This window comes from Amyelois transitella, chromosome 22 (genome assembly GCF_032362555.1).
Source record: "Amyelois transitella isolate CPQ chromosome 22, ilAmyTran1.1, whole genome shotgun sequence".
NCBI lineage: Eukaryota > Metazoa > Arthropoda > Insecta > Lepidoptera > Pyralidae > Amyelois > Amyelois transitella.
This window is the reverse complement of record NC_083525.1, coordinates 8,343,634-8,371,488: the sequence shown is the minus strand read 5'-3', so window position 1 is coordinate 8,371,488 and position 27,855 is coordinate 8,343,634. Positions and strand designations below refer to the sequence as shown.

Genomic DNA, 27,855 nt, shown 5'->3' with positions numbered 1-27,855 from the left:
CTCCTTGCATAATATGCAATAAGAAGTGATTTTAAGTTCTTTATATCTTTCCCTGAGATATAAAAGAGCACATGGTTTGAGTAGCTAAGAGGAAAATTGAGTTAATCTGGCAACATTAATCGTAGCTCTCCATTCTGTCAATGCTAAATAAAAATTGTCAAAACATTTACGTCAGTCAGCCGTCACCGTCATACAAAAATTCTATTTGGATTGTTGTAAATTAGCTTAAAACAGTGTTTTTCATGTTTTTAGTGTTAAATGTTGGATTTTGAAATGAAATGGACGGATCTATTAGTAAAAGTAAGTAACCAGAATGTGTTCTATGCATTTCGTAGCAATACGTTGTAAATTTTCTAAACAATATGTAGTTTAGTCATAAAAGTTGTGTGTGGGCGATGATTCCCCATTAAATTTTATCTTTTGTTTGCCAGAGCCCAGCCTCTTTCTCGTTTATGTTTTTCACATACAAGAACCTTTGCAACTCTTTGATACATGTATTTGAATTGCACTAAATGCACTACATATACCACAATAACTAAATGTTAATTGTTGTTTTCTTCCGCGTTTAGATTTTGATGTTTATCGAAGGTTTTACCTGGTAGGATGTTGCAATATTAAAATTATTTCCAGTGTGTTTTTGTACCATATTCTAATGTTTGCTTAGAAATTAATGTACATATATCTCAGTTTCATTACAATTGTGTAAGTAGGTATTTTTATTGAAAATAAAGAAAGGTAAATTAGAATAAAAAAATATGAATTACCTATGATGGCACAAGTCTGTTTCGCCCAACAATTAAACAAGTTGAGAAAACAAAGATGATTGTGTTGCCTACTTCTTAATCCTGGTGTACTAGTAACATCCTCACCTCTCTAGACCTCAGATTGTGCCTTTTGACCATGATCATGAATTGAGTATTGTGTTACTTTCTTTAATATTTTGGCGAATAGTCCCACCTGAATTGGACCACCTACTTTGGTGAACTGGCCACATTTTTATTTTGAGTATAAATACTTAACAGTAAAATACATCTATCTCGCACGATAAATTGATTTCTCACAGCAGATGCGGGTGTAAATTGGATCACAGGTTCGGCAGGTCAGAAGTTAATTTAAACAGATGATCCAAAATCTGTTCAGTGTCAACATTATGTGCATTTAATTGAGTGATTAATATTTGTTTTAATTAACTTATCAATTCTTAATTAGCCTATTAAGAGCAAGGGTTATCTAGGGTTTGTTTGTAACAGTTGTTGCTTTTGATTTATTTAAATTACAGATAAATAATGAATTACTTCCACAAGAAAATTTTATATTTATTTATTTGACAAACATACAATTGGAATAACTCTGTATTAATATACATATATATTAATTATATATATATAGGAAATATGCAGAGATCATGGCAAGTGGAAAGAGGTAGTCTCTGCCTACCCCTCCGGGAAAGAGGCGTGATTTTATGTATGTATGTATATTAATTATAAATGCGAATGTGTGAGTATGTCAGTATGGATGTTTGTTACTCTTTCACGCAAAAACTACTGAACCGATTGCGATAAAATTTTGTATGTAGGTAGGTAGCTGAAGACCCAGTGTAACATTAAGGAATTTATCCTGGAGCCCCGCGGAAATAATTCCACGCGGACGAAGTCGCGGGCAGCCTCTAGTCAATAAATATTTTATTAGAAAAAAAGTGCATAGGCAGAAACACTATGATAATTTCAATTTTTAAATTACCAATTGCAATTGTTGTAAACAGATGTAGTCTCTGCCTACCCCTCAAATAATTATAAGGGAGCCTTGTCTCACTACGTTTAATAAAAAATTAACGAGTTTTAATTTTGTGTTGCTTTTTCAGAGTCCCACGAATGTGCAGGATGTCTGAACGACATCGGCGATGATGATTATGTATCTGCACTGAGACAAGACTGGCACAAAGACTGCTTCAGGTCAGTTTTACATACATATAATCACATATATACATACAAAGTCTATATCCCTTGCAGGGTAGACAGAGCCAACAGTCTTGAAAAGACTGATAGGCCACGTTCAGCTGTTTGGCTTAATGGTGGAATTAAGATTCAAATAGTGACACGTTGCTAGCCCGTCGCCGAATCCCAAGTTTATAAGCCTATCTCGTAGTCGCCTTTGACGACATCCATAGGAAAGTGATGGAGTTTCCCTATTCTTTTTTCTATTGGTGCCGGGAACCGCACGTGATTATTTTAGATATAAAATTCTCTTGTCGCAGCGTTCGTTCCCGTACTCCTTCGAAACGGCTTGACCAATTCTCATTAAATTTTGTGAGAATATTGAGTAGGTCTGAGAATCTATTATTCATACCGCTAAGTAATAAGGGTTGTCCACCCTTAACATTTTTTTAACAAGAAAAATATATACATACCATAACGCCTGTTTCCCGTTGGGGTTGGCAGAGACTATGGAATTCCACTTGCTACGATCCTTACAGACCTCTCCCGCTTCCTCCACACTCGTTACTCTTTTCATGCATATTCGACGATTACAGGCACTCCTAACATCTCCCTTTTTCAAGACATTCGAAATTTGGTCCTTGAAAGTTCGACGAGACCGGCCCTTTCCCACTTTTACAGTTAGCTTTGCCTAATAAATTCCTTTGGTTGGAACTAGAAAAATACAAAAAAATTATTTATATAGCAAAACAATGTTTGCCTGCACATCTACATCATGCATACATACATACATAAAATCACGCCTCTTTCCCGGAGGGGTAGGCAGAGACTACCTCTTTCCACTTGCCACGATCTCTGCATACTTCCTTCGCTTCATCCACATTCATAACTATCTTCATGAAAGCTCGGCGGTTTCGGCACTCCGACCTTTCCCTCCACATCATATCTACATCATCTTTATAATTATTGCAAAGTCATCAATATATTTTTATGTCACACAGATGCTCAGTGTGTGACGCACAACTGTCAACATGGTATTTTGAGAAGGATGAGCTGCTGTTTTGTCAGAGCGATTACTGGGCGCGTTTCGGTGAGAACTGTCTGCAATGTTCGCAGGTGAGTCTTAACATTTTAAACTGTGGTTCTTTTAAGGAGCATATAATGTTGCATGATTGTTTAAATTAAACTATCATTATTCAGTTGTTTTATTTCCGGTCGCTCGTTCCTTAAGAGGATACATACATATTTATGGTCACGTCTATATCCCTTGCGGGGTAGACAGAGCTAACAGTCTTGAAAAGACTGATAGATAGGCCACGTTCAGCTATTTGGCTTTAAGATAGAATTGAGATTCAAATAGTGACAGGTTGCTAGCCCATCGCTTAAAAAAAAATCCCAAGTTTATAAGCCTACCCCTCAGTCGCCTTTACGAAATCCATGGGAGCGAGATGGAGTGGTCCTATTCTTTTTCTATTGGTGCCGGGAACAACACGGCATGTATAATGTATAATGTTTGTGACCGTTTAAATTAAACTATCATTACTCTCTTGTTTTATTTTAGGTCGCTCGATTCTTAGGAGGATCCAGCTTCATACTTTATACGGATATACTAACACAACGATACTATATTTCATAATAAATACTTATTTATACAGATAAACATCCAAGACGCAGACCAATCAGAGAAAGTTCGTTCCTCATCATGCCCTGACCGGAATTCGAACTCATTACCTCCGGTGTCACAGACAAGCGTACTACCGCTGCGCCACAGAGGCCGTCAACTATTAAATGATATTGAAATGTCCCATGATAATAAATAAACATTTTTAATTAGAATTTAATGCTTATAGGTGATAACTGGCCCTGTGATGTCAGCGGGCGAGCACCGCTTCCACCCGGAGTGCTTCGCGTGCGCGCGCTGCGGGCTGCACCTGGAGGACGGGGAGCCCTACGCCTTGCTGGAGCGGGCGCGCCTTTACTGGTGAGTTTGTTGTGCTGGTGGTGAGGGGGGGTTGACTGGTGAACTTGTTGTGCTGGTGGTGAGGGGGGTTAACTGGTGAGCTTGTTGTGCTGATGGTGAGAGGGGTTAACTGGTGAGCTTGTTGTGCTGTTGGTGAGGGGGGTTAACTGGTGAGCTTGTTGTGCTGGTGGTGAGAGGGGTTAACTGGTGAGCTTGTTGTGCTGGTGGTGAGGGGGTTAACTGGTGAGCTTGTTGTGCTGGTGGTGAGGGGGTTAACTGGTGAGCTTGTTGTGCTGGTGGTGAGGGGGGTTAACTGGTGAGCTTGTGCTGGTGGTGAGGGGGGTTAACTGGTGAGCTTGTTGTGCTGGTGGTGAGGGGGTTAACTGGTGAGCTTGTTGTGCTGGTGGTTAGGGGGGTTAACTGGTGAGCTTGTTGTGCTGGTGGTGAGGGCCTTTACTGGTGACCTCGTGATGGTGATGGTGAGGGCCTTTACTGGTGTGCTTGTTGCGCTGATGGTGAGGGGCTTTACTGGTGAGTTCATGATGAAAAGATGAGCAACAAATCGCACAGATTTTGTGTTAAATCCTGACTAACTCAATCCAGGATCGTGGTTAAGACGCCACCCAGACACCTCTTCAAAGAGGTGAGGATGTAACACCAAGAAGAAGAAGAAGAAATCTGTATATGTGATATAATAGAAAAAATTCCCGATGAAAAATCACTTTAATTATAAAGAGAATTAAATTATAAGAATGCTGCTGGTTAAAAATGTAGTAAAATATGTATGACTAGAGGCCGCCCGTGACTTCGTCCGCGTGGAATCAATCTCGCGGGAACTCCGGGATAAAAGCCTATTTGTTATTCTAAGTCTTCAGCTACCTTCATACCAAATTTCATCGTAATCGGTCCAGTAGTTTCTGCGTGAAAGAGTAACAAACATCCATACTAACATCCTGACATACTCACAAACTTTCGCATTTATGATATTAGTAGGATTATGAATGAATGAATGAATGAAATAGTATTTATTTAAGTAACCAGGTCTCATAATATGTTAGTAAACTTCAAGCTATGTTAGTACTAGTGATGCAACGGAACTGGCATAACGGAAGCAGAAACGGAATCAGATGTCAAAAGTAAATCTTAACGGAAGCGGAAGCGGAAACGGAAGCGTTAATACTATAAAGAAAAAGCACAATTTTGTATTTTTAAATGTTTTTTATTAAATTTGTAGTAGTACAAGTAACAAAATTAAAAATTTTGAAATACCCACGACAAAATGGTTTAAATGTACCAACCTATCTACTCTAAACGATGAAATTGGTTTCATAAAGAAATGTCTACTAAAGCGCCCCCTGATGAATTATTGACGTAAAACCTATCTAAGAATATGTAGCAATTTAATCCAAACCTATCACTGAAAACCGCATTAAAATCGGACTAGTGGTTTTGAAGATAAATGGCAACATTTGTTTGCACAAACAAACACACAAACAACCTCTCACCCCAAACGCGTTCCGTCGTGGGTAAGAATATAAATTAGTAGTTAAAATTAAATAGCGGCAAGTTATATTTAATAAAGAGTAACTTGGCCGCTTTTTCACCTTTTAGCCTATTTCTATGTTCTTCATATATTAAACCAGCTCCGCTAAATAATTGCTCGCTGGCTACACTGCTGGGGGGAGCTGATAAGTATTGGCGAACTATTGGCAAGATATGGGGGTATTTGGGTCGCTCTCGCCCCGCATCCGTTTCGAGTTCTGTTATTAGTTTGCGGAACCAGAAACAGAAACGGAACTGAAAAAACATGCGGAACTTCTGCAGATGCAGAAGCGGAAGCAGAGTTCTGTTGCAACACTAGTTAGTACTAATAGTAATTAATTAAATTCATAAAATTATATTAATAAAGTTCATAAATGTCATTAATTTATAATTTTAAATACTCACAGCGGCGCGTGCTACCCCCTGCTGTCGTCCCAGTCGGCGCACGCGATCCGTTCGCTGCGCGTGCCGGCCGCCGCGCTCACGCTCGCCGCCGCGGACGACAGGGCGCTCAGTGTGACTGAGTGAGTACTGACTCGTACATTATGTTCACTTTTAATCAAAATTATATTTTTCATCCCCGACGGGTTAAAATAGAAAATTTTTTCATTCATATAATCACCTCTCTATCCTTTACTGGGTAGACAGAGCCAACAGTCTTTTAAAGACTGATAGGCCACGTTCAGCTGTTAGGCTTAATGATAGAATTGACATTCAATAGTGACAGGTTGCTAGCCCATCGCCTAAAAGAAGAATCCCAAGTTTATTAGCCTACCCCTTAGTCGCCTTTTACGACATTAAAATTATTCCATATATATTATATATATGTTTGTCCGCGCCAGCAAGCTGTCTCACGTCGCTCGGGCGCTATTCCGCGCGGCGTTGGCTCTCTGCATACAACTCACATGTCATAGGTATACTAACTGCATGCGGTGTTATATTTGTAGTGTGTATTGGAAAGTTGCGCATGCGCATGGCTAGGTTCGAATCACACCTCAGCCGTGTATCAATGACGCTAGTCACTTATATGTATGTGTGAATTGGCCCGAGCTTGACATAATGGCTTCTTAAATGAATGTGAATTTTTGACATGGTGTTGACATAATTTGTACATTGTGTATATCTTATGATACTATTTGACACAATTTTTGTATTGAAATAATTAATTTTATATATTTTTTAAATGTAGACAATTTAAATGTAGGCATTTGTTCGTGATTTAAGCTTAAGAGATATATATTTGTATTTTGACGTCTGGTAAAAATGCTGCAGTTTAGTTTGCTCCGCCGCTTCTTCCAGACATGCGCTTTGGTAGCGGTAGTAAATATAATTAGTAATTAAGTTATGTTGACGTTAATAAGAAAAAAATATGAAAAATAAATCTATTCTATTATAATAATTAATGATAAAACATACATAACGGACACTAACCTAAATATGAGGCGTTATAACCCACGTGTTGTATAACCCAAGTCACCTTAAGTTTTGTGCAACGTCGTGTAAATTTTTTTTTCTAACCGTTATCTAGTCTGTGTGTGCGTTTATTATTATGACACGATCTAAATCCTTTTTATTGTTGTTTTTGTGTTATGTTTTTAATGTTTTTTTTTTATAATCAGTTAAATAAATAACTCTGTTTTTAATATATAAATATCAATTTCTTTTTAAATTCAGGATTGACTCTGCTTGCGGATTACTGACGCTGCGCGTTGGTGATCGGGTCCTGGAGATCAACGGGACGCCGGTTCGAAACCGGCCCGATACGTTAGAGAAAGAACTGGCTTGCCCGGACGCCATTATACAGGTGAAAATCATCATCATTTGATAAAACATCATTAACTCGCTTGCACGCCTGATATGTTATTTTGCCAATATAATCACTTTGACGACAAGCGGAAATATGTCGTCAAATCTACTAATTTAATGTTTTGTTTGCATTTGACCATATGCTACATATTTCATTAATTTCACACACAAGTGGCGGAGGGTGCAACTGGGAACAAAGATGAGAGACTGTAATGGAATAGAAAACAAGCCAAACTCCGTGCATGAATATTAAATATTTCCTGATCTGTAAGGCTGGGAAGGAATTTGACGACAAGCGGAAACATGTCGTCAAAGCTTCAATTGGAATTTTTGTTCGCAGTTAACCATAGAACAGACCCCGCGCACGAATACCCATCATTCCACTATTTGTAATACAGCAGACGAGTTTGACGACAAGCAGAAACATGACGTCAAATCGCCCGTCGAGCGAAAAATACTTAGGGAAGATCTGAGAAAGAACATTCCCAAGACCTCTCCACAGGTAAGTTACAAAAAGCAAGCTGTTATATTTGATTTGTACAATAATATGTTATGATTTCTCTGATAGTATTTTATTTTTGCAGTTGTTTTGTATGATAAAATATAATGTGCTATGTGGTTCCTGGCACTTATAGAAAAAAGAATAGGACCACTCTATCTCTTTCCAATGGATATCGTTAAAGGCGACTAAAAGGCTTATAAACTTGATATTCTTCTTTTAGGTGACGGGCTAGCAACCTGCCATTTTATATGAATCTCAATTCTATCAGTAAACCAAACAGCTGATCGTCGCCCATCAGTATTTTCAAAACTGTTGGCTCTGCGTACTTTGCAAGGGATATAGACGTGACTATGTGTATGAATGTTAAATATAATAAATGTTATTCCCATTGTTTGCATTATATTTCTCGACTTCATGGAGAATCTCTCATATAGAGAAGTACATTTAAAATTTCTCCTTTCTCATTCTTAGTTTAATTTACTCTTAATAAAATGATGATTTTGTTATGTCAATAAAAACTGTAAATAGTAACTTCATATTAGTCAATATTTGATTTTATCTTAAATATTAAATAATTATCAATTATAGTACCTACATTATCAGTTGTTTTATATGTTAATGATAGAAATGTTTTCAAACAGGAGGAAGACGAGGGTGGTCGTAAAGAGAGACTGTTCAAGCGCAAAGGGGAGGAAGGTGGGAAGGTGCGCCTGAAGAGAAGGCAGCCCCCCGCCTCCCCGCTGCTGGCCGATAGAGACAGGAGCTGCAGCCTGCCCAAGCTGCTAGACCCGTGAGTGTACTGCACTGAGAAGGAAGTGAAGGTCTTTGTTAATGGACAGTTGGTGTCTTACATAAATGGGATGGGATGGGATACTCGTAAATGGATGATAGGCTTTGTAAATGCGCTGATAGTGTTTTATTTGATGGTACTAATGTCTTAAACGGTTAGAATTTGTGTTTATCTTAAAAATTTATGTGTCTTTATGTCACTGTCGTCAAAATTTCCAAACGTCGTCAAGAGAGAATATTCAAGCGTTAGAAGAGAAGAGGAAGGGGGGAAAATGCTTCTGATGAGAAGAGAGTTTTGAATGTGGATAAAACGAAAGCAGTATGCAGAGATCGTGGCAAGTGGAATGATGTAATCTCCGGGAAAAAGGCGTGATTTTATGTATGTAAGAATTTATAAATGCATAAAATTTTCTCTCTCTGACAGTAACGTGTCACCCTCGAGCTGGCCGTCAGTCGGAGTGCTGGGGGACCTGTCTCGCTGCCGCTCGTTCCGCGCCGGCCCCGTGGCCGGGCAGGTGTTCCGCGCGGCCGACCTGCTGCAGGTGAGGGCCGCTCCGGCATTGTCACGAGGGCAGGTGTTCCGCGCGGCCGACCTGCTGCAGGTGAGGGCCGCTCCGGCATTGTCACGAGGGCAGGTGTTCCGCGCGGCCGACCTGCTGCAGGTGAGGGCCGCTCCGGCATTGTCACGAGGGCAGGTGTTCCGCGCGGCCGACCTGCTGCAGGTGAGGGCCGCTCCGGCATTGTCACGAGGGCAGGTGTTCCGCGCGGCCGACCTGCTGCAGGTGAGGGCCGCTCCCGGCATTGTCACGAGGGCAGGTGTTCCGCGCGGCCGACCTGCTGCAGGTGAGGGCCGCTCCGGCATTGTCACGAGGGCAGGTGTTCCCGCTCCGACCTGCTGCAGGTGAGGGCCGCTCCCGGCATTGTCACGAGGGCAGGTGTTCCGCGCGGCCGACCTGCTGCAGGTGAGGGCCGCTCCCGGCATTGTCACGAGGGCAGGTGTTCCCGCTCCGACCTGCTGCAGGTGAGGGCCGCTCCCGGCATTGTCACGAGGGCAGGTGTTCCCGCTCCGACCTGCTGCAGGTGAGGGCCGCTCCCGGCATTGTCACGAGGGCAGGTGTTCCCGCTCCGACCTGCTGCAGGTGAGGGCCGCTCCCGGCATTGTCACGAGGGCAGGTGTTCCCGCTCCGACCTGCTGCAGGTGAGGGCCGCTCCCGGCATTGTCACGAGGGCAGGTGTTCCCGCTCCGACCTGCTGCAGGTGAGGGCCGCTCCCGGCATTGTCACGAGGGCAGGTGTTCCCGCTCCGACCTGCTGCAGGTGAGGGCCGCTCCCGGCATTGTCACGAGGGCAGGTGTTCCCGCTCCGACCTGCTGCAGGTGAGGGCCGCTCCCGGCATTGTCACGAGGGCAGGTGTTCCCGCTCCGACCTGCTGCAGGTGAGGGCCGCTCCGGCATTGTGACGAGGGCAGGTGTTCCCGCTCCGACCTGCTGCAGGTGAGGGCCGCTCCCGGCATTGTCACGAGGGCAGGTGTTCCCGCTCCGACCTGCTGCAGGTGAGGGCCGCTCCCGGCATTGTCACGAGGGCAGGTGTTCCCGCTCCGACCTGCTGCAGGTGAGGGCCGCTCCGGCATTGTCACGAGGGCAGGTGTTCCCGCTCCGACCTGCTGCAGGTGAGGGCCGCTCCGGCATTGTCACGAGGGCAGGTGTTCCCGCTCCGACCTGCTGCAGGTGAGGGCCGCTCCGGCATTGTCACGAGGGCAGGTGTTCCCGCTCCGACCTTTTGAACACGTATTGTATCATACACATCCATTTACCTGAATGTGCAGGTTTCCTCACGAACTTTTCTCTCACTCTATAAGATCATCGGTTACTATTTAAACATAACTTTGAAAATAATCTTTAAAAATGTGCGAGGTGCGATTTGTTATTGAATTTATCAAATTTTCCCCTCCAGGGTGAGCTCCTGGGGTCCGGGTTCTTCGGGCAGGTGTACAAGGTGACCCACCGGGACACCAACGAGGTCATGGTGCTCAAACAGCTGTACCGGCTCGACGAGGACGCGCAGAGGAACTTCCTGAAAGAGGTTATTTATTTATTTATGCATGTTAGGAAAAACTTAGACTCTTTCAAAAAAGTAGGTGAATGTACTAGTAGATCACTGCGGAACAATTACAAGTTGTCGATCCCAGCACATCGGCTGGCTAAGGTAGGGAAATCATTTCTGATTAATTGTATAAGATTTTATAATAAATTACCAAAAACTGTTCTTGAAATGAATGATAGAAAATTCAAAAAGTATATTAAAGTTGAGCTTTGTAGGAAAGCCTATTACAGCACGGAGGATTATTTATATTAATGATACACATGTGTGGCCCGAGCTTGACATAATGGCCTATTAAATGCTTGTGTATTTTTGACATGATCTTGACATAATTTGTACGGTATGTACATATTTTATCTTTATTTTTATTTTATTTGACGAAATTTTCGTATTGACATAATCAGTTCTACATTAATTCATGTTTTTTAATGTAGACAATGTCTATTCGTCCACGGTTTAGATTTAAGAGATCTATACTTATAAATTGCCGTCCGATGAAAATGCTGCAGTGTAGTTTGTTCCGCCGCTTCCAAAGCGCATGCGTAGAACATGCGCTTTGGAAGCGGTAGTAGTACCTGGTATCCAATTTTGAAATTCTATTCTATTCTTCAATGATGCCCAAATACTTATACCACGGTATTGATGCCGGGAACCACACGGCACCAATACAAAAAACTACTCTAATACGTACGTACGGAAGATAAAAAATTGCCTAATTACACTGATACTTGTATGAATTATTCAATCTAAAGGTTGCAAGAAGTTGTAGGAAGATGAAAAATGCCTAATTACAATAATTTTTTTCCAAATTTTTCAATAAAAAGGTTGCAGTGCTACGTTCTCTGAAACACCCGAACGTTCTCCGATTCGTGGGCGTCCTCTACAAGGAGAAGCGTCTCCACCTCGTCACGGAGTACGTGGCCGGCGGCACACTGCATCAGCTGTTGCAGGTCAGTTCCGTTGGGAGTTTTATAAAATAACATACACAATAGTAGTTATAATTGGATTGAAGTTGTGTGACGTCATTAAGTGATACCAATTTTGAAAATAAATCTATTCTATTCTATACATACACATACATACAGTTTCGGCGGTATGTTGATATGTCAGTAACGGTTTCCTCTTTCATATAAAATACATAATATATCCCTTGCGGGGTAGACAGAGCCAACAGTCTTGAAAATACTGAAAGGCCATGTTTAGCTGTTTGGCTTGATGATTGAATTGACATTCAAATAGTGACAGGTCGCTAGCCCATCGCCTAAAAGAAGAATCCCAAGTTTGTAAGCCTATCCCTGAGTCGCCTTTTACGAAATCCATGAGAACGAGATGGATTGGTCCTATCCTAGTCGATGACGTCGTCGATGAATGTCGCCTTTTACGACATTTCTCCAGAATTATAATAACAGGAGAAGAGGTAACAAACGCTCATTATGATTTATAGTATAAATTGCTATTAATAATAGTACTTCCATGTAATTAATAAAGTAATTAATATGAAATTAAGTATTTATTATAAAATATAGTATCGTTGAGTTAGTATCTCGTAACACAAGTCTCGAACTTACTTTGAGGCTAACTCAATATGTTTAATCTGTCCCGTATATATTTGTTTATTTATAATTAGTTTATCGAAGCGGAAATTCTTTTTTACCGGATGACTTAGAGTGTGGGTCTATTCATGCTTCTTTGAGGGCATTATGGATGCCCTCAAAATGGCAAGAAGAGACATTTATTTCGATGATGATTCCCATATCATCATCATCATCATCGAAATGATTCCCATAGAATTATCATCGAAATAAATGAGTCATCCAATTCAGGATTCATAGTCAATGGCGTATCCCGGGATCCTCTCAACTAGGAGGATTACAATTAGGAGTATGGAAAGATATACATTTCTTTCTAACTGTTTTTTACATACATACATAAAATCACGCCTCTTTCCCGGAGGGGTAGGCAGAAACTACATCTTTCCACGTGCCACGATCTCTGCATACTTCCTTCGCTTCATCCACATTCATAACTCTCTTCATGCAAGTTCGGCAGTTTCAGGTACTGTTGACCTGACCCTTTAACAGGACGTCCTTAATTTGATCAAGATACGTTCGTCTAAATCTTCCCACTCCGAACTTTCCCTCCACACTCTCCTTGTATATCTGCTTTGTCAACCTCTCCACATGACCGAACCATCTTAACATACCCTCTTCTATTCCTGTAACTATATCTTCTTTCACATCACAACATTCCCTTATCACGCTGTTCCTTATCCAGTCACTCAATTTCACACCGATCATACTCCTTAACGCTCTCATTTCCACTGCATTTATTCTGCTTTCGTGCTTCTTTTGCCATACCCAACTTTCACTGCCATACATTAATGTCATTAACTGTTTTTTATATGTATTTATAACCTAGGTTCACGAGTAGACCCATAAATAGTGCTATATCGTTCATAGCCGTGTGGATCCCGGCACCAATACAAAAATGAATAGGACCACTCCATCTCTTTCCCGTGGATGTCGTAAAAGGCGACTAAGGGATAGGCTTACAAACTTGGCATTCTTTTTTAGGCGATGGGCTAGCAACCTGTCACTATTTGAATCTCAATTCCAGCATAAAGCCAAACAGCTGAACGTGGCCATTCAGTCTTTTCAAGACTGTTGGCTCTGTCTACCCCGCAAGGGATACAGACGTGACCATATGTATGTACGTATATCGTTCATCCAGGATCGCTCCCGGCCCCTCAGCTGGGTGACGCGCGCGCGCCTCGCCCGGGACGTGTCCGCGGGGGTGGGCTACCTGCACCGCATGAACGTCATCCACCGGGACCTCAACTCTCACAACTGCCTCGTCCGGGAGGTGAGCTCGTGTTCCAGCAGCTCTGCGGGCGGTGTCTCTGTACACCCCGCCTCGCCCGGGACGTGTCCGCGGGGGTGGGCTACCTGCACCGCATGAACGTCATCCACCGGGACCTCAACTCTCACAACTGCCTCGTCCGGGAGGTGAGCTCGTGTTCCAGCAGCTCTGCGGGCGGTGTCTCTGTACACCCCGCCTCGCCCGGGACGTGTCCGCGGGGGTGGGCTACCTGCACCGCATGAACGTCATCCACCGGGACCTCAACTCTCACAACTGCCTCGTCCGGGAGGTGAGCTCGTGTTCCAGCAGCTCTGCGGGCGGTGTCTCTGTACACCCCGCCTCGCCCGGGACGTGTCCGCGGGGGTGGGCTACCTGCACCGCATGAACGTCATCCACCGGGACCTCAACTCTCACAACTGCCTCGTCCGGGAGGTGAGCTCGTGTTCCAGCAGCTCTGCGGGCGGTGTCTCTGTACACCCCGCCTCGCCCGGGACGTGTCCGCGGGGGTGGGCTACCTGCACCGCATGAACGTCATCCACCGGGACCTCAACTCTCACAACTGCCTCGTCCGGGAGGTGAGCTCGTGTTCCAGCAGCTCTGCGGGCGGTGTCTCTGTACACCCCGCCTCGCCCGGGACGTGTCCGCGGGGGTGGGCTACCTGCACCGCATGAACGTCATCCACCGGGACCTCAACTCTCACAACTGCCTCGTCCGGGAGGTGAGCTCGTGTTCCAGCAGCTCTGCGGGCGGTGTCTCTGTACACCCCGCCTCGCCCGGGACGTGTCCGCGGGGGTGGGCTACCTGCACCGCATGAACGTCATCCACCGGGACCTCAACTCTCACAACTGCCTCGTCCGGGAGGTGAGCTCGTGTTCCAGCAGCTCTGCGGGCGGTGTCTCTGTACACCCCGCCTCGCCCGGGACGTGTCCGCGGGGGTGGGCTACCTGCACCGCATGAACGTCATCCACCGGGACCTCAACTCTCACAACTGCCTCGTCCGGGAGGTGAGCTCGTGTTCCAGCAGCTCTGCGGGCGGTGTCTCTGTACACCCCGCCTCGCCCGGGACGTGTCCGCGGGGGTGGGCTACCTGCACCGCATGAACGTCATCCACCGGGACCTCAACTCTCACAACTGCCTCGTCCGGGAGGTGAGCTCGTGTTCCAGCAGCTCTGCGGGCGGTGTCTCTGTACACCCCGCCTCGCCCGGGACGTGTCCGCGGGGGTGGGCTACCTGCACCGCATGAACGTCATCCACCGGGACCTCAACTCTCAATTCTATCAGTAAGCCGAACAGCTGAACGTGGCCTTTCAGTTTTTCAAGACTGTTGGCTCTGTCTACGCCGCAAGGTATATAGACGTGCCAATACGTATGTATGTAAAAATTGATTCTATTCTGCTGTATCTATGGATAAATGCTGCAGTGTAGTTTGTTCCGCCGCTACTTCTACACACGCGCTTTGGAAGCGGTAGTAGTTATAATAAGATTTAAGTGATGTGACGTCAATTAGTGATACTTTGTGTCCAATTATGAAAAGAAAATCTATTCTATTCTATTCTGTATTGTACTCCTAGGATCAAACGGTGATCGTGGCAGATTTCGGCCTGGCGCGTATCGTGCAGCGCACGGCCAGCAGCACGCTGGAGCGCAAGTCGCGCGCGCACGACGCCACGCTGCGCAGGAAACGGTACACGGTCAGTTATACGTATCTTTATATATATATATATATAGGGACAACGTTTGCCGTTGTTTTGCCGTTGTCAAACGTTGTTTTGCCATATAAATACTTTTTTTTTACACGAGAATTTTATATATAAGACCAGCTACCCGCCATGTCTTTGCACGGGTGATCCAAATGGATCTCGTAAACAGCGACTAAGGGATAGGCTTATAAACTTGGGATTCCTATTGTAGGCGATGGGCTAGCGACCTGTCACTATTTGAATCTCAATTCCATCATAAAGCCATACATGTATATGAAACGCGAAACTGGCGCCCTCACCACGTCTGCCAATTTTTGGCTCAGCTTAACTTCTCAACATTATCAATACCAGTCTTCTCGAGACTGTCGGCTCGGTCTACCCCGCAAGGGATATCCCTTGCGGGGACCACTATGTACAATCAATCAATTTGAATCTCAGTTCTATCATTAAGCCAAACAGCTGAACGTGGCCATTCAGTCTTTTCAAGACTGTTGCCTCTGTCTACCCCGCAAGGGATATAGACGTGACCATATGTATGTATATATGTATTACCAAACAATATGTATGTATGTATGAACAATCAATACGTGCACATACATACATATACATATAATCACGTCTATATCCCTCCCTATGTATGTATGTATGTATTACCAAGCAATACACCTGTACCAGGTGGTGGGCAACCCGTACTGGATGGCACCCGAGATGATGAACGGCGACGTGTACGACGAGAAAGTGGACGTGTTCTCATTCGGCATCATCCTGTGCGAGATCATCGGCCGGGTGCCCGCCGACCCGGACTACCTGCCGCGGAGGCCGGACTTCGGCCTCAACGAGCTGGTCTTCCTGGAGGAGTTCTGCAGGCCTCACGCCTGCCCCGAGGCCTTCTACAGGATCGCGTTCCTGGCCTGCGATCTGGAACCTGATGCCAGGTCGGTGTGTTTCTGTCGTGGCAAGTGGTAAGAGGTAGTCTCTGCCTACCCCTCTAGGAAACTGATTTTATGTATGTATGTATACATTCCAAATTTCACTACCTGCCGCGGAGGCCGGACTTCGGCCTCAACGAGCTGGTGTTCCTGGAGAAGTTCTGCAGGCCTCACGCCTGCCCCGAGGCCTTCTACAGGATCGCTTTCCTGGCCTGCGATCTGGAACCTGATGCCAGGTCGGTGTGTTTCTGTCGTGGCAAGTGGGAAGAGATAGTCTAATGCCTATCCCTCCGGGAAAGTGATTTTATGTATGTATGTAGATATATCTTTATACTAGAGGCCGCCCGCGAGTTCGTCCGCATGGAAACCCTATCGATCCCGCGGGGTGAGGTAAAAAGTAGCCTATGTGTTATTCTGGGTCTTCAGCTACCTACATACCTAATTTCACTACCTGTCGCGGAGGCCGGACTTCGGTCTCAACGAGCTGGTGTTCCTGGAGGAGTTCTGCAGGCCTCACGCCTGCCCAGAGGCGTTCTACAGGATCGCTTTCCTGGCCTGCGATCTGGAACCTGATGCCAGGTCGGTGTATTTCCAATGTGGCAAGTGGGAAGAGATAGTCTAATGTCGGGGAAAGAGGCGTGATTTTCTTCTTGGAGGAGTTCTGCAGGATCGCGTTCCTGGCCTGCGATCTGGAACCTGATGCCAGGTCGGTGTGTTTCTGTCGTGGCAAGTGGGAAGAGGTAGCCACTGCCTACCCCTCTGGGAAAGTGATTTTATGTATGTATGTAGATATATCTTTATACTAGACGCTGCCCGCGAGTTCGTCCGCATGGAAACCCTGTCAATCCCGCGGGGTGAGGAAAAAAGTAGCCTATGTGTTATTCTGGGTCTTCAGCTACTTACATACTAAATTTCACTACCTGCCGCGGAGGCCGGACTTCGGTCTCAACGAGCTGGTGTTCCTGGAGGAGTTCTGCAGGCCCCACGCCTGCCCCGAGGCGTTCTACAGGATCGCGTTCCTGGCCTGCGATCTGGAACCTGATGCCAGGTCGGTGTATTTCTGCCTGTTAGCAGTCTGATTCTTCTTTTAGGCGATGGGCTAGCAACCTGTCACTATTTGAATCTCAATTCTATCTTACATGCCAAACAGCTGAACGTTGCCTATCAGTCTTAACAAGACTGTTGGCTCTGTCTACCCCGCAAGGAATATAGACGTGACTATATGTATGTATGTATGTTGTTCCCCAGGCCCACATTCGAGGTGATGGAGATTTGGCTGGAGAGCGTGGTGCTGTCTCTGTCGGCCCTGCTGCCGCGCGCCCGGGGCTCCGTCGGGGGCTCCACGCCTGACGACGCTGTAGGCGCCAACGATGGCGTGGTCAAGGTTAGTCTAGTTTTTTAAAGTTGCACCGCCGTGGATACAAGTGTTTTGAGTACCTTCTGATTTTTTTGAAGCAGGATTTGATAAATATATGTATATCTTTAGTAATGCTTCTGTACAGTTTCAATTCCTCTTGATGGCCTCTGTGGCGCAGCGGTAGTACGCTTGTCTGTGAAACCGGAGGTCCCGGGTTTGAATCTAGTTCAACTTTCAAAAGTTACACCGATGTGCTTGCGCAGAAGACTAATGTTTGTATGGCGCGTAAATATATTATTATGAGCGGTTCAGCCAATCAGAGCGCGTCATTTGAACCCGCGAATTGAACTGTCCGCTAAAACAAAAAAGGGTTGTTATCTTTTATAATTTTATCTTTTTATAAATATTTTTGCCGTTTGTTGTTTTTTTTTAATGTTTATTAAGACATTTTGTTTCTGTCATTTGAGTTTAATGTAGGGCATCGACATCAAAAATGTATGTAGGTAGGTCAGGTACCAACTCATTAATCGCCTAGGTAAGACGAATTGTTAATTTTAGTTTAATTTTTTTTTTTTTTGTAATGGCTGCCCAATTACCGCCTCTTATTCATGTTTTGAAACTAGTAGGGATAACATGACAGTTAATATTTATTTTTAATTTTAATTCAGTATATAAATTTACAAATTAAAAATAAAATCAAATCTGTTTTTAAAAATCAAGTCTCGCACTTATCCGACTGTTTAACTATTTTTAGTTTTAAGACCAATGATAGAATATTTCTATCCAGATACCATAAGAACAAAATTGCTACATTGGTAGCTAGTAATATTAATGTTTGGACGAGTTTACATTGTAAGCGAAATATTAATTATAAGTTGACTACAGAATTGCCAACTCTGTGTGATGGTAACTCTGTTGACTTGACAGTTAATTTAAACTGCACACTCAGACAACGGGAAACCCTCGAGGGTTAAGAATTATCCATCAAAATATACAAGGTCTTCCCGGCAAAGAATTAGAAGTACAACTAGTTTTAGAAGAATTAAATGTGGACATTTTATGTTTGACTGAGCATTGGCTCATGGAGGGGGAGATGATGTTCAGCCTAAACAATTATAATATTGTGAGCTGCTTAAACAGAAAGTCTGCAATTAGAGGTGGGTCTATGATATTTATCAAATGCGGTCTTCGCTGTAAAGAGCGAACAGACATAACCAGACTTTCGGTTGAGCGGTGTGCCGAAGTGACCTGTGCCGAGCTAGATCATCATATAATTGTTTGTGTGTACAGTCCCCCAAACAGTGAATTTAAACAATTTTTAAAAATAATGGATCAAGTGTTACATGTTACCTCAAAATGTAATAAAAAAATAATTATTTGTGGTGATTTTAACATTGACATTTTAGTTAAATCAACCGTTAGTATACAATTTATTAATTTGTTTAAATCTTATAATTTAGAGTATGTTTTTTTCGAACCAACCCGAATAACATCTACATCTGCCAAGTGTCTGGATAATTTTTTTTGCAATAATCTTTATATACGGAAATCAATTATTCACAAATTGCCCTCGGATCACACCGGTCAATATGTTACCTTTGAGAAAGAGTCCTTAAACAATTTAAATAATGATAAAATTATGTGTAGACCTCTTTCTTCCAAAAACATAAGAAAATTTAAAATAAACATTGCAAATCAATTAAATACTTTAACATATTCTGGAAATAATCCTAATGAACATTATAACAATTTATTTGATATGATTTCTGCTGAATACTCAAAAAGGTTCAAGCAGAAACAAGTCAATATTCGTAATAGATTACAGTTCAGTGAATGGGCTACAGTAGGTATTCACAAGAGTAGGAATAAGTTATATGACTTATATGCCCAGAAACAATACAATTTTGACCCCAGTTTTGTAGAATATGTCAAAAATTATTCAAAATTATTTAAAAAAGTTTGCAGGCAAGCCAAGTCTTTGCACATAAGTAGTAAAATAAACAACGCACCAAATAAAATTAAAGAAACATGGAACATTATTAATAAAGAATCTGGCAAAATCAAAGATAGAGACAGTATTAAACAAATATCATCCGGTAACAAAAGTATTTCTAAAACTCAGGACATAGTAAATGCTTTTGATAATTTCTTTGCAAAAATCCCTGTGGAGCTAACTTCTGACGTTGACTCTTGTCCATTGCGCGCTGAAACCCTACTTTATAATAACACAACTCCCATCAAATCTGTCTTTAAATTTAAATATGTTAACTCTGATAATATATTAAAGGCGTTCAAACAACTTAATTTGAAAAAGTCTGAGGACCATTGGGGTATGTCTGTTAGTATCATAAGTCAAATCATAGATATTATTGCATCTGATCTAGCTTTTATATTTAATGAATGTATTGATGAGGGTATTTTTCCAAATTTAATGAAATGTAGCAAATTAATACCTCTATTCAAAAAAGGGGAGAAAACAGTCCTTGGCAATTATAGACCTATTTCTATATTGCCAGTTTTGAGCAAGGTGTTTGAGAAGATGATGCTTAATCAAATGCAACAATATTTTAAAATCAATAACATTTTCCATTCCCAACAATATGGGTTCACTGCCGGGAAGTCCACCACTGATGCGGGAGTAGCACTTGTTACTCAAATCTATGACGCGTGGGAGAGTTCACAGGATTCAGTTGGAGTCTTTTGCGATCTCTCTAAAGCATTTGATTGCGTAGATCATCAGACACTTTTGCGTAAACTTCGTCAATATGGGTTTGACCACAAATCAACTAAACTAATGGCATCCTATTTGACTGATAGGCTTCAAACTGTAGATATTAATGGAGTAAAGTCAAGCGGTTCAAGCGTCTCAATGGGTGTTCCTCAGGGCTCAATTTTAGGACCATTCCTCTTCTTGGTATATGTCAATGACCTGCCTTTTATGGTGGAAAAACAGGCGGGTATAATGCTGTTTGCCGATGACACTTCTTTAATATTTAAATTAGATCGCCATAGCGAAAATGTAAGTTCGGTTAATAATATACTGTCGGCCATATCTATCTGGTTCTCAACCAACAATCTTCTTTTAAATGCTAATAAGACCCAATGCATTAAATTTACCCTTCCAAACGTAAGGCAGGCCAATACTGACATAACACTGGAAGGCCAGAAATTAGAATTTGTTGAAAATACAAAGTTTTTAGGAATTATAATTGATGCAAAGCTACAGTGGGGTGCTCATATTTCTAAACTATCCAATAGACTTAGCTCTGCCGCTTATGCTGTTAGGAGGATCCGACAATTGACAGATGTAGCTACAGCTAGGCTTGTTTATTTCAGCTATTTTCATAGCTTGTTATCTTATGGTTTACTTTTATGGGGTAGCGCGGCTGATATACAAACTATTTTTATAATTCAGAAAAGGGCCGTTCGCGCAATTTACGGCTTAGGACCAAGAGACTCGTTAAGACAACTCTTTAAGAAAATAAACATACCTACAGTAGCGTCCCAGTACATTTTTGATCTTATAATGTATGTTAGGAAAAATACCTCTTTTTTTCAAAAAGTTAGTGCCACAACTGATAGAAATTTACGTAATAAACATAAATTAGTCATGCCGTTTCATAGGCTTAGCAAAGTCAGTAAATCATTTATGGGGAACTGTATACGATTTTATAATAGGTTGCCGGAGTCTGTTCTTGATATGCCCAACCGAAAATTCAAAGAGTATGTAAAGAAAGTACTTTGTGGGAAGGCTTATTATAGGACTGATGATTACCTTAATGATAAAAACATCTGGCTCGAGCTTGGCACAGGAACCTCGTAATTAATTGTAGTTTAATTTGAACTTAAATCAAAATTTCAGTACACTCTGTACATAAATCTTTTTAAAATTGGCAATCCATAATATATATATATATATATTTTTTTCTTTTTTCAATATTAAATCTCATAAATATATAAATCTCCCGTGAACAATGTATTCTCCCGTCCACATTCTATTCTAAGTATAATTTAATATTGTGAAGTTGACGTTGTTGATGAAAATGCTGCAGTGCAGTTTGTTACCGCTTCTTCTGCACTGACGCCTTGGAAGCGGCAGTAAACTTAGTTTTTAAGTAATTTATTTGACGTCAACCAAGTTGTTAAACCATACGACAATTATTAAGCGATATAATAATATCCTATAATAATGAATAAAAATTTTGAATTTTGAATTTTGAATTTTTTGAATTTACAGTCTCGCTCTACAGTCACGATACTGACTCCGGAAGAGCCCGAGGCTCCGAAGTGCAGGGCTCTCGGCAAATGTGTCTCGGCGAGTCACATCGGCCGCAGGGTGGTCACTGTGAGGAACAAGCTGAAGTGTAGGTCTCAGCAGACCTTGTATACCGCCCCCGGCTACATACTGAGGGCGCATGGCAACAGCATCGATATCACTGAGGTGGGTTGCTTTTTATTGCAAATTGTTGGTAAAGTTACGTAAGTTTAGTGCCGTGTGGTTCCCGGCACCATTACAAAAAAGAATAGGACCACTCCATCTTTTTGTCATGGATGTCGTAAAAGGTGACTAAGGGATAGGCTCATAAACTTGGGATTCCTCTTTTAGGCGATGGGCTATTACTAAGCCAAACAGCTGAGCGTGGCCTATCAGTCTTTTCAAGACTGGGGGCTCTGTCTACCCCGCTAGGCATATAGACGTGATCATATGTATGTATGTTGTAGGTAAAGTTGACTGACCAAAGATGTTTAAGAGCAAAAAAAGTAGAATCCCGGCCCAAATAAGTCACTAACAATAGACGTGCTATGCGGCTTTGGGTTAATCCGGGGCCGCATAGAATGTCTAAGAACAAGTTTTAGCAAAGGTTACGGAGGTCAGACGGGGTTCGTGTGAATATCTGATTCACCGAATCAAAGATTGTAGTCACAGATGGACTACTAAAGACAGATTAAAAAGTAATTAAGTCCAAAAATTACGAAAACATCACTGAACCAAAACTATTTCCATTCAGGTGGACGACATCAGCCCATGGCTGGATCCCCCCGCGCTGCGGCGCAGCTCCCCCGCCCCGCACCTCCCCCACACGCCCCACCCGCCGCCGGAGCCCCCCGCCTTCCTCCGCAACCAGTCCGTGGAGGGCCTCGAGACACAGACCAAACATCTCCCACCACCACCCATTTGCAGGCACGACAGCATACCGGATAACTGCGAAATAACTTACGACTCAGACTCGTCCGATGATGAAGTCACTGAAATACTGAAAGTCCCCGAAGACAAGAGAAACATATTAGCGGATATCGTCAAAAAAGGAGAGGGCTTGATCGCCAAAAAGTCCAGTTATGACGTCACAGAAGTGACTTTCCGCAACCCGGAGAACGAGAGGAAGATACCCGAGAACGATTGTCGCAGATACAATATTGATTATCTTAAGAAAAGCCCGTTGATGGCTCGAGGCATTAAAAACATCCCGACAAATGTGGAAGTACAGAAGCCGGCAGAGAAATCTAACTTTTTCACTAAGAAACTGCTGTCGCCCAAATTCAGTCGGTTGTTCAAGCCGAACACGACAGAAGTGGACAGAAATAAGCCGGAATCTATTGAGAATAAAGAGGAGAAGTCCCGAAGCAAATTCTTTATTCATAAGCCGTCATCCGCCGCCAATTTGGGGCGGTCGTACAAAGTGAGACCGCTGGAGGGACAACAGGATGTTTTGAAGAGCGACTTGAAGCTGGCCAGTCTCGGGAAACCGATGACTCCGATCTTCCGCAGGCACGTGCCGGAAAAACCGGAATTTGCCGACGGCCGGTTCAGCTACCGGGACCGGCGGACCAAAGACAAACCGGAGACGAAATTCGTAGACGTCGGCCGAAATAGGATCAAGACGCCGGCCAAAGATAAGAAACCTTTGAGTACGGTTTTGGAGAAGGATAAAGAGAGGAGGGGCGAGGGGGGGATATCGCGGAGTAATTACGTGAGTCTGGCCAATCTCAGGATCAACGGGCGTCCCCGGCCGAGGACAGTGGAGCCCTCGCCCGCTGAGAGAGCGATATAACGATAGGTCACATTCCACTGTTCAAGATTTACATTCGCTAGTGGCGCCCTCTTTGACAATGATTGTTTTATATAAGAAGACACACTAAAGGCTGATGATTTTGGGAAAAATTTTTTGAATATACATTTTGTAACATTTTTAATCAAGGGTTGCCACTGCAAGTCTGATTTACGATCTAATTACAAAAAATTTCCATTATTTACATTCCACGACTAAATAATATAATTCCGCAGACCGTTGGATCGTTAAGTGTTACCGATTATTTTGGTACATTATTTTTTTTACTAATGAAAATACCTATTTTGAAATTCGGTCGACAGCATTTGACGGGATTTCAATAATTTACAAATTACGCTCTTGCCATGTTGAACAATACGCCCGGGAAACGCAAAGTTTAGAAATAAAAAAAAAAAGATTTAGTACACTCACCGGTAACAATTTGTTCAACTATATTTTAACCTCCAATCACTATGCCATATTAATTTTTTTTTAAATGAGAAGTCTTGCAATTTTTTTTTACTTAATGCCTCTTTACGTAACTATAATAAAATGAGTTTTTTCTAAAAAAGGGGTTAATTAATTATATCGATTGAAAACTTCGCGTTGCCCTGGCCCAAATTATATACTATTGTTAAATTTGAAATTGTACTTAGTGTTAATGTCGAAGGATTATGTAAATGCTCCATCATATATCTTTTAAATAGCTTTTGATCTACGGTTATATTATTTCAATAACGGTATATTTTCCGTTAAGTTGATATTATAAAGGAACTTGTCCCAAAAAAATGTAAGTGAGAAATTAATGCTTTACAAACAACATCAATTTCTCACTCACATTTCTCATTTGATATATTGATTCCGAAGATTGGAAATAAAAACATTAAACCTAATGGTTGAAGTTATAAAACAATTATGGTATTGCTTGTGAAGTTAAATTAGACGATAGTATCGTTGCGTAGTAATAGTATGTAGTAGTGCAGTGCCTTGGTACAAGACTGCGCGCGCGCTTGTCAATTGTTTAGCCAGCCGACACGTTTCATTTGTACAGGCGAACACTTATACATTCATACATGAAAGAAATACGGTCGAATTGAGGACTTCCTATTTTTTTTAAGTCGGTTATAAATTCGTCTGTGTAGTCTGTCACCCAGCTGTATCTCATGAACTCGTGATAGCTAAACAGTTGAAATTTTAATAGATAGCCGTTATAATAACAAATACTTAAAAAAAGAAAAGAATTAAAGTTACTTATTATATACTTCGTAATTAATTTAATGTTGATTTTTTTGATAACTGCAACGTGTAGACTTGACTTGAAATATTCACAAAAACAGTTAATTTCGCATTCGTGTGCATATGAATGGTACGGAACCCCTCGTGCGCGGGGCCAACTCGCACTTGGCCCATTTTTTTAAGATACAATATAAGGAAAACATTATTAAAAGTTCCGCACATTCAGGCAAATGAAACAAAAAAAAATAAATTAAGTTCCAAGTGAAACTCATGTCGGTATTATAAACATATACAGTATATAATATACACTCGTTACTTTCGATGTTTAGTATTTTGTAGATTTATATATTAATTAGTGAATTTTACAGCGCGCAATAATTGAGACGATTTTATAAACTATTTCCGTATTTACTCGCTTTTTAAAAGTGGGGTGTACTCCGTCTTTTGCTTGTGAAATGTTTTTTTATGTATATTATATAGAAATATAGATAATATATTATTGTATTGTGCCTACATTTGTAAATTGACTTATGGGATGCATATTCATATTGCTATTTACGTTTCAATTTATATTCCGAGTATCGTTATACTTTCTCTAATACTATCTATTATGGAATTCATTATGGTACCTATATAAATATAAATGTTATATATATAGATAGATGGAAGGTATATTACTCTATATGTAATTTTTACAATATTTAACTCTCACAACAAACGCCTCATCAATAAATTTTGTAAATTTCTCTTACATAGATTTAACTAAAGTTTAGAATTGGTTTAAAACATTATAACCGAGGCATAAGGTGCAATTTATGTTACCTAGGTATATTGTATACGAATATCGTATGATGCAAATTGAACTTTATTCCTTGATGACAAGATTGAAAAGCGTATTTGAAACATGCCTACCTTCTTGCAAAGGCTCGAATCTGTTGAACTTAGATCTGAAACAAGTTGACGAAAGAAGCAGATTGACGGTGCTTTGTTTAATTTATTTTGTACCTATAAAGAATTCAAATTCATTTTCATGTGACACTTAATAATAGTTATATTTTTTATTTTCACAACATTGGTTGACGTCAAATAAATTACTTAAAAACTAAGTTTACTGCCGCTTCCAAAGCTTCAGTGCAGAAGAAGCGGTAACAAACTGCACTGCAGCATTTTCTACAACAACGTCAACTTCACAACTATCCAAACTTACAATAGATATGTGGACGAGATAATACACTAATAGAAAGATCTAAAATAAAATTTTTTGTATCATGCAGTGGATTCGTCTGTTGACACAGTCATTCTATTTCAACTAGCGCCATCTGGAGGCGAAAGATAAGCGGCGTTATTTACGAACTATTTGAGTTTTTCTCCCGCCTCGTTGATGAGACGCAGAAAGATGTAGGTACGCTTTGTCAAAATCGCGTCAGTTATAACTACACGCGGGTGCTTTTACGAATCTATAGCAATGTATATACGTATACGTAAATAAAAAAAATGTTAATCTGTCTCTGTCATCCAATGACAAAATTTATAAAAGTTTTTTTATATTTTATGTTTACATTTTACTTTTTATGTTTGTATTTTAAGTAATATTTTGGCAAAAGTTTTCTAACTCTTATTAATTTATTAACATACTTAGATATAAGTGTATACGTTGAAGTCTGATTTGCTTCTCATGACAGGGTGCCATCGTACTTTATTTTTTTTATTTAAGACTGCGCATGCGCATCAAGTAACACACGATCCTTGTGAAGTGGACTTTATTCCCTTTTAATAAGGGCGATATTTCACTTGATGTACTGTGTGTTCGAATTATATACGTATAATTTAAGTAAAACTATGCGCGATTGGAAATATGAATTCTATAATTGTACTGCATTTATAGCAAATAAAGTATTTGTATTCGTAATAGATATTTAATGAATTTGGTAAATGTAAAAATCAAAATCAAAGTGGTTCTGAATCGGCATTACCTACAATTATTTAAAAATATTAAACACGATTTGTGACGGGCACAATATTGTGTGTTATCACTCGATATTGTGCCCGTCCGAAGAGTGTGTAAGCAGTGAGCCGATAAACAGGACTTCTATTCAAGCAAACAAAAGGCAGGCGTCATTCTTTTATCGTTTTGTCTGTTGTTTTTCCATGTTACCATTTTTAACTACACATTTGAAAATAAAACTTTCAAAAATCGCGCATAAGCATTCCGAATATTCTCTATCTATATTTTAATGAATCTGAAATCTTGCAATCTCATTCGTTTGGAGTTGTACGAGCTCACTACCTTATCTGTGATACGTTTCGTTTATACCAATCGTAGTAACTTTTGTAATCTTATGGTTTTCAATAAGTTTAAGTTATTAATCATATTTTTAGGCAAAGTTCTTGTGTTTGCTTAATTTTTGTGTACCAAAAGTGACAAAATTAAACGGTATGCATTAAAATACAGAGAGCTATTTTGAATCAATGATTGATTGAGCACGTATTTATCAGTTTTTTTTTAATGGCATTTCTTGTTTAGTTTATATTAGGTACATCATTTTATTTAGGTACCTATTATAGTTCATAATTTGTTTTCCCTTGTTTTATATGCTTTGGTAAGTCGGGAACTTTGCCTAAACGTTAACCCATTAATCGTAACATAACAACGAGCCTCCGTCGCCATTCCACGCGTTCTATTGTATTGTTTAAGTACAAATAAATAAAAGATATATTCGTAATATTTTTGTACTTTTATTTTGTTGATCCCTAATAAATCATTTTATAAAGTTGCACTGTACAGTTCACTGGTTCGAAGTCAGCTCGAGGCAGGCTCAGTTATTTAGGATCCAAATAACTGAGCCTGCCTGAAGCCTGTTGAAGAAAATACAAGACAAATTTATAAGGTACTTGTATAGTAAGTTCCCATTCTACCCGTCAATGTATCCAACCATATTTATATTAGGCGTGGGATGCAACGTATTGAAAAAGACCATCCAAGTCGCGTAAAAGTGCTGGTGCAATAGCTATTTTAACCGACTTATAGTGGAATCAATTTCTAAATCTGGTACCTATATCATTTGTAAACAAACGTAGAACGTCTTATAATATCA

General features: G+C 41.4%; 1 protein-coding gene across 1 annotated transcript; it reads left to right on the top strand.

Annotated features, from left to right (window-relative positions):
- The first annotated feature begins 84 nt into the window (after positions 1 to 84).
- On the top strand, positions 85 to 27,485 carry LOC106138524 (LIM domain kinase 1). The gene is made up of 18 exons (XM_060950677.1): positions 85 to 300; positions 1,862 to 1,952; positions 2,936 to 3,050; positions 3,785 to 3,915; positions 5,844 to 5,960; positions 6,279 to 6,350; positions 7,111 to 7,240; positions 7,583 to 7,744; positions 8,386 to 8,534; positions 8,958 to 9,075; positions 10,486 to 10,614; positions 11,457 to 11,582; positions 13,363 to 13,494; positions 15,063 to 15,182; positions 15,867 to 16,126; positions 17,369 to 17,504; positions 21,715 to 21,918; positions 22,487 to 27,485. The coding sequence occupies exons 1-18, from the start codon at positions 279 to 281 to the stop codon at positions 23,525 to 23,527; spliced, it is 3,255 nt and encodes a 1,084-aa protein (XP_060806660.1). The 5' UTR covers positions 85 to 278; the 3' UTR covers positions 23,528 to 27,485.
- The last annotated feature ends 370 nt before the right edge of the window (positions 27,486 to 27,855 follow it).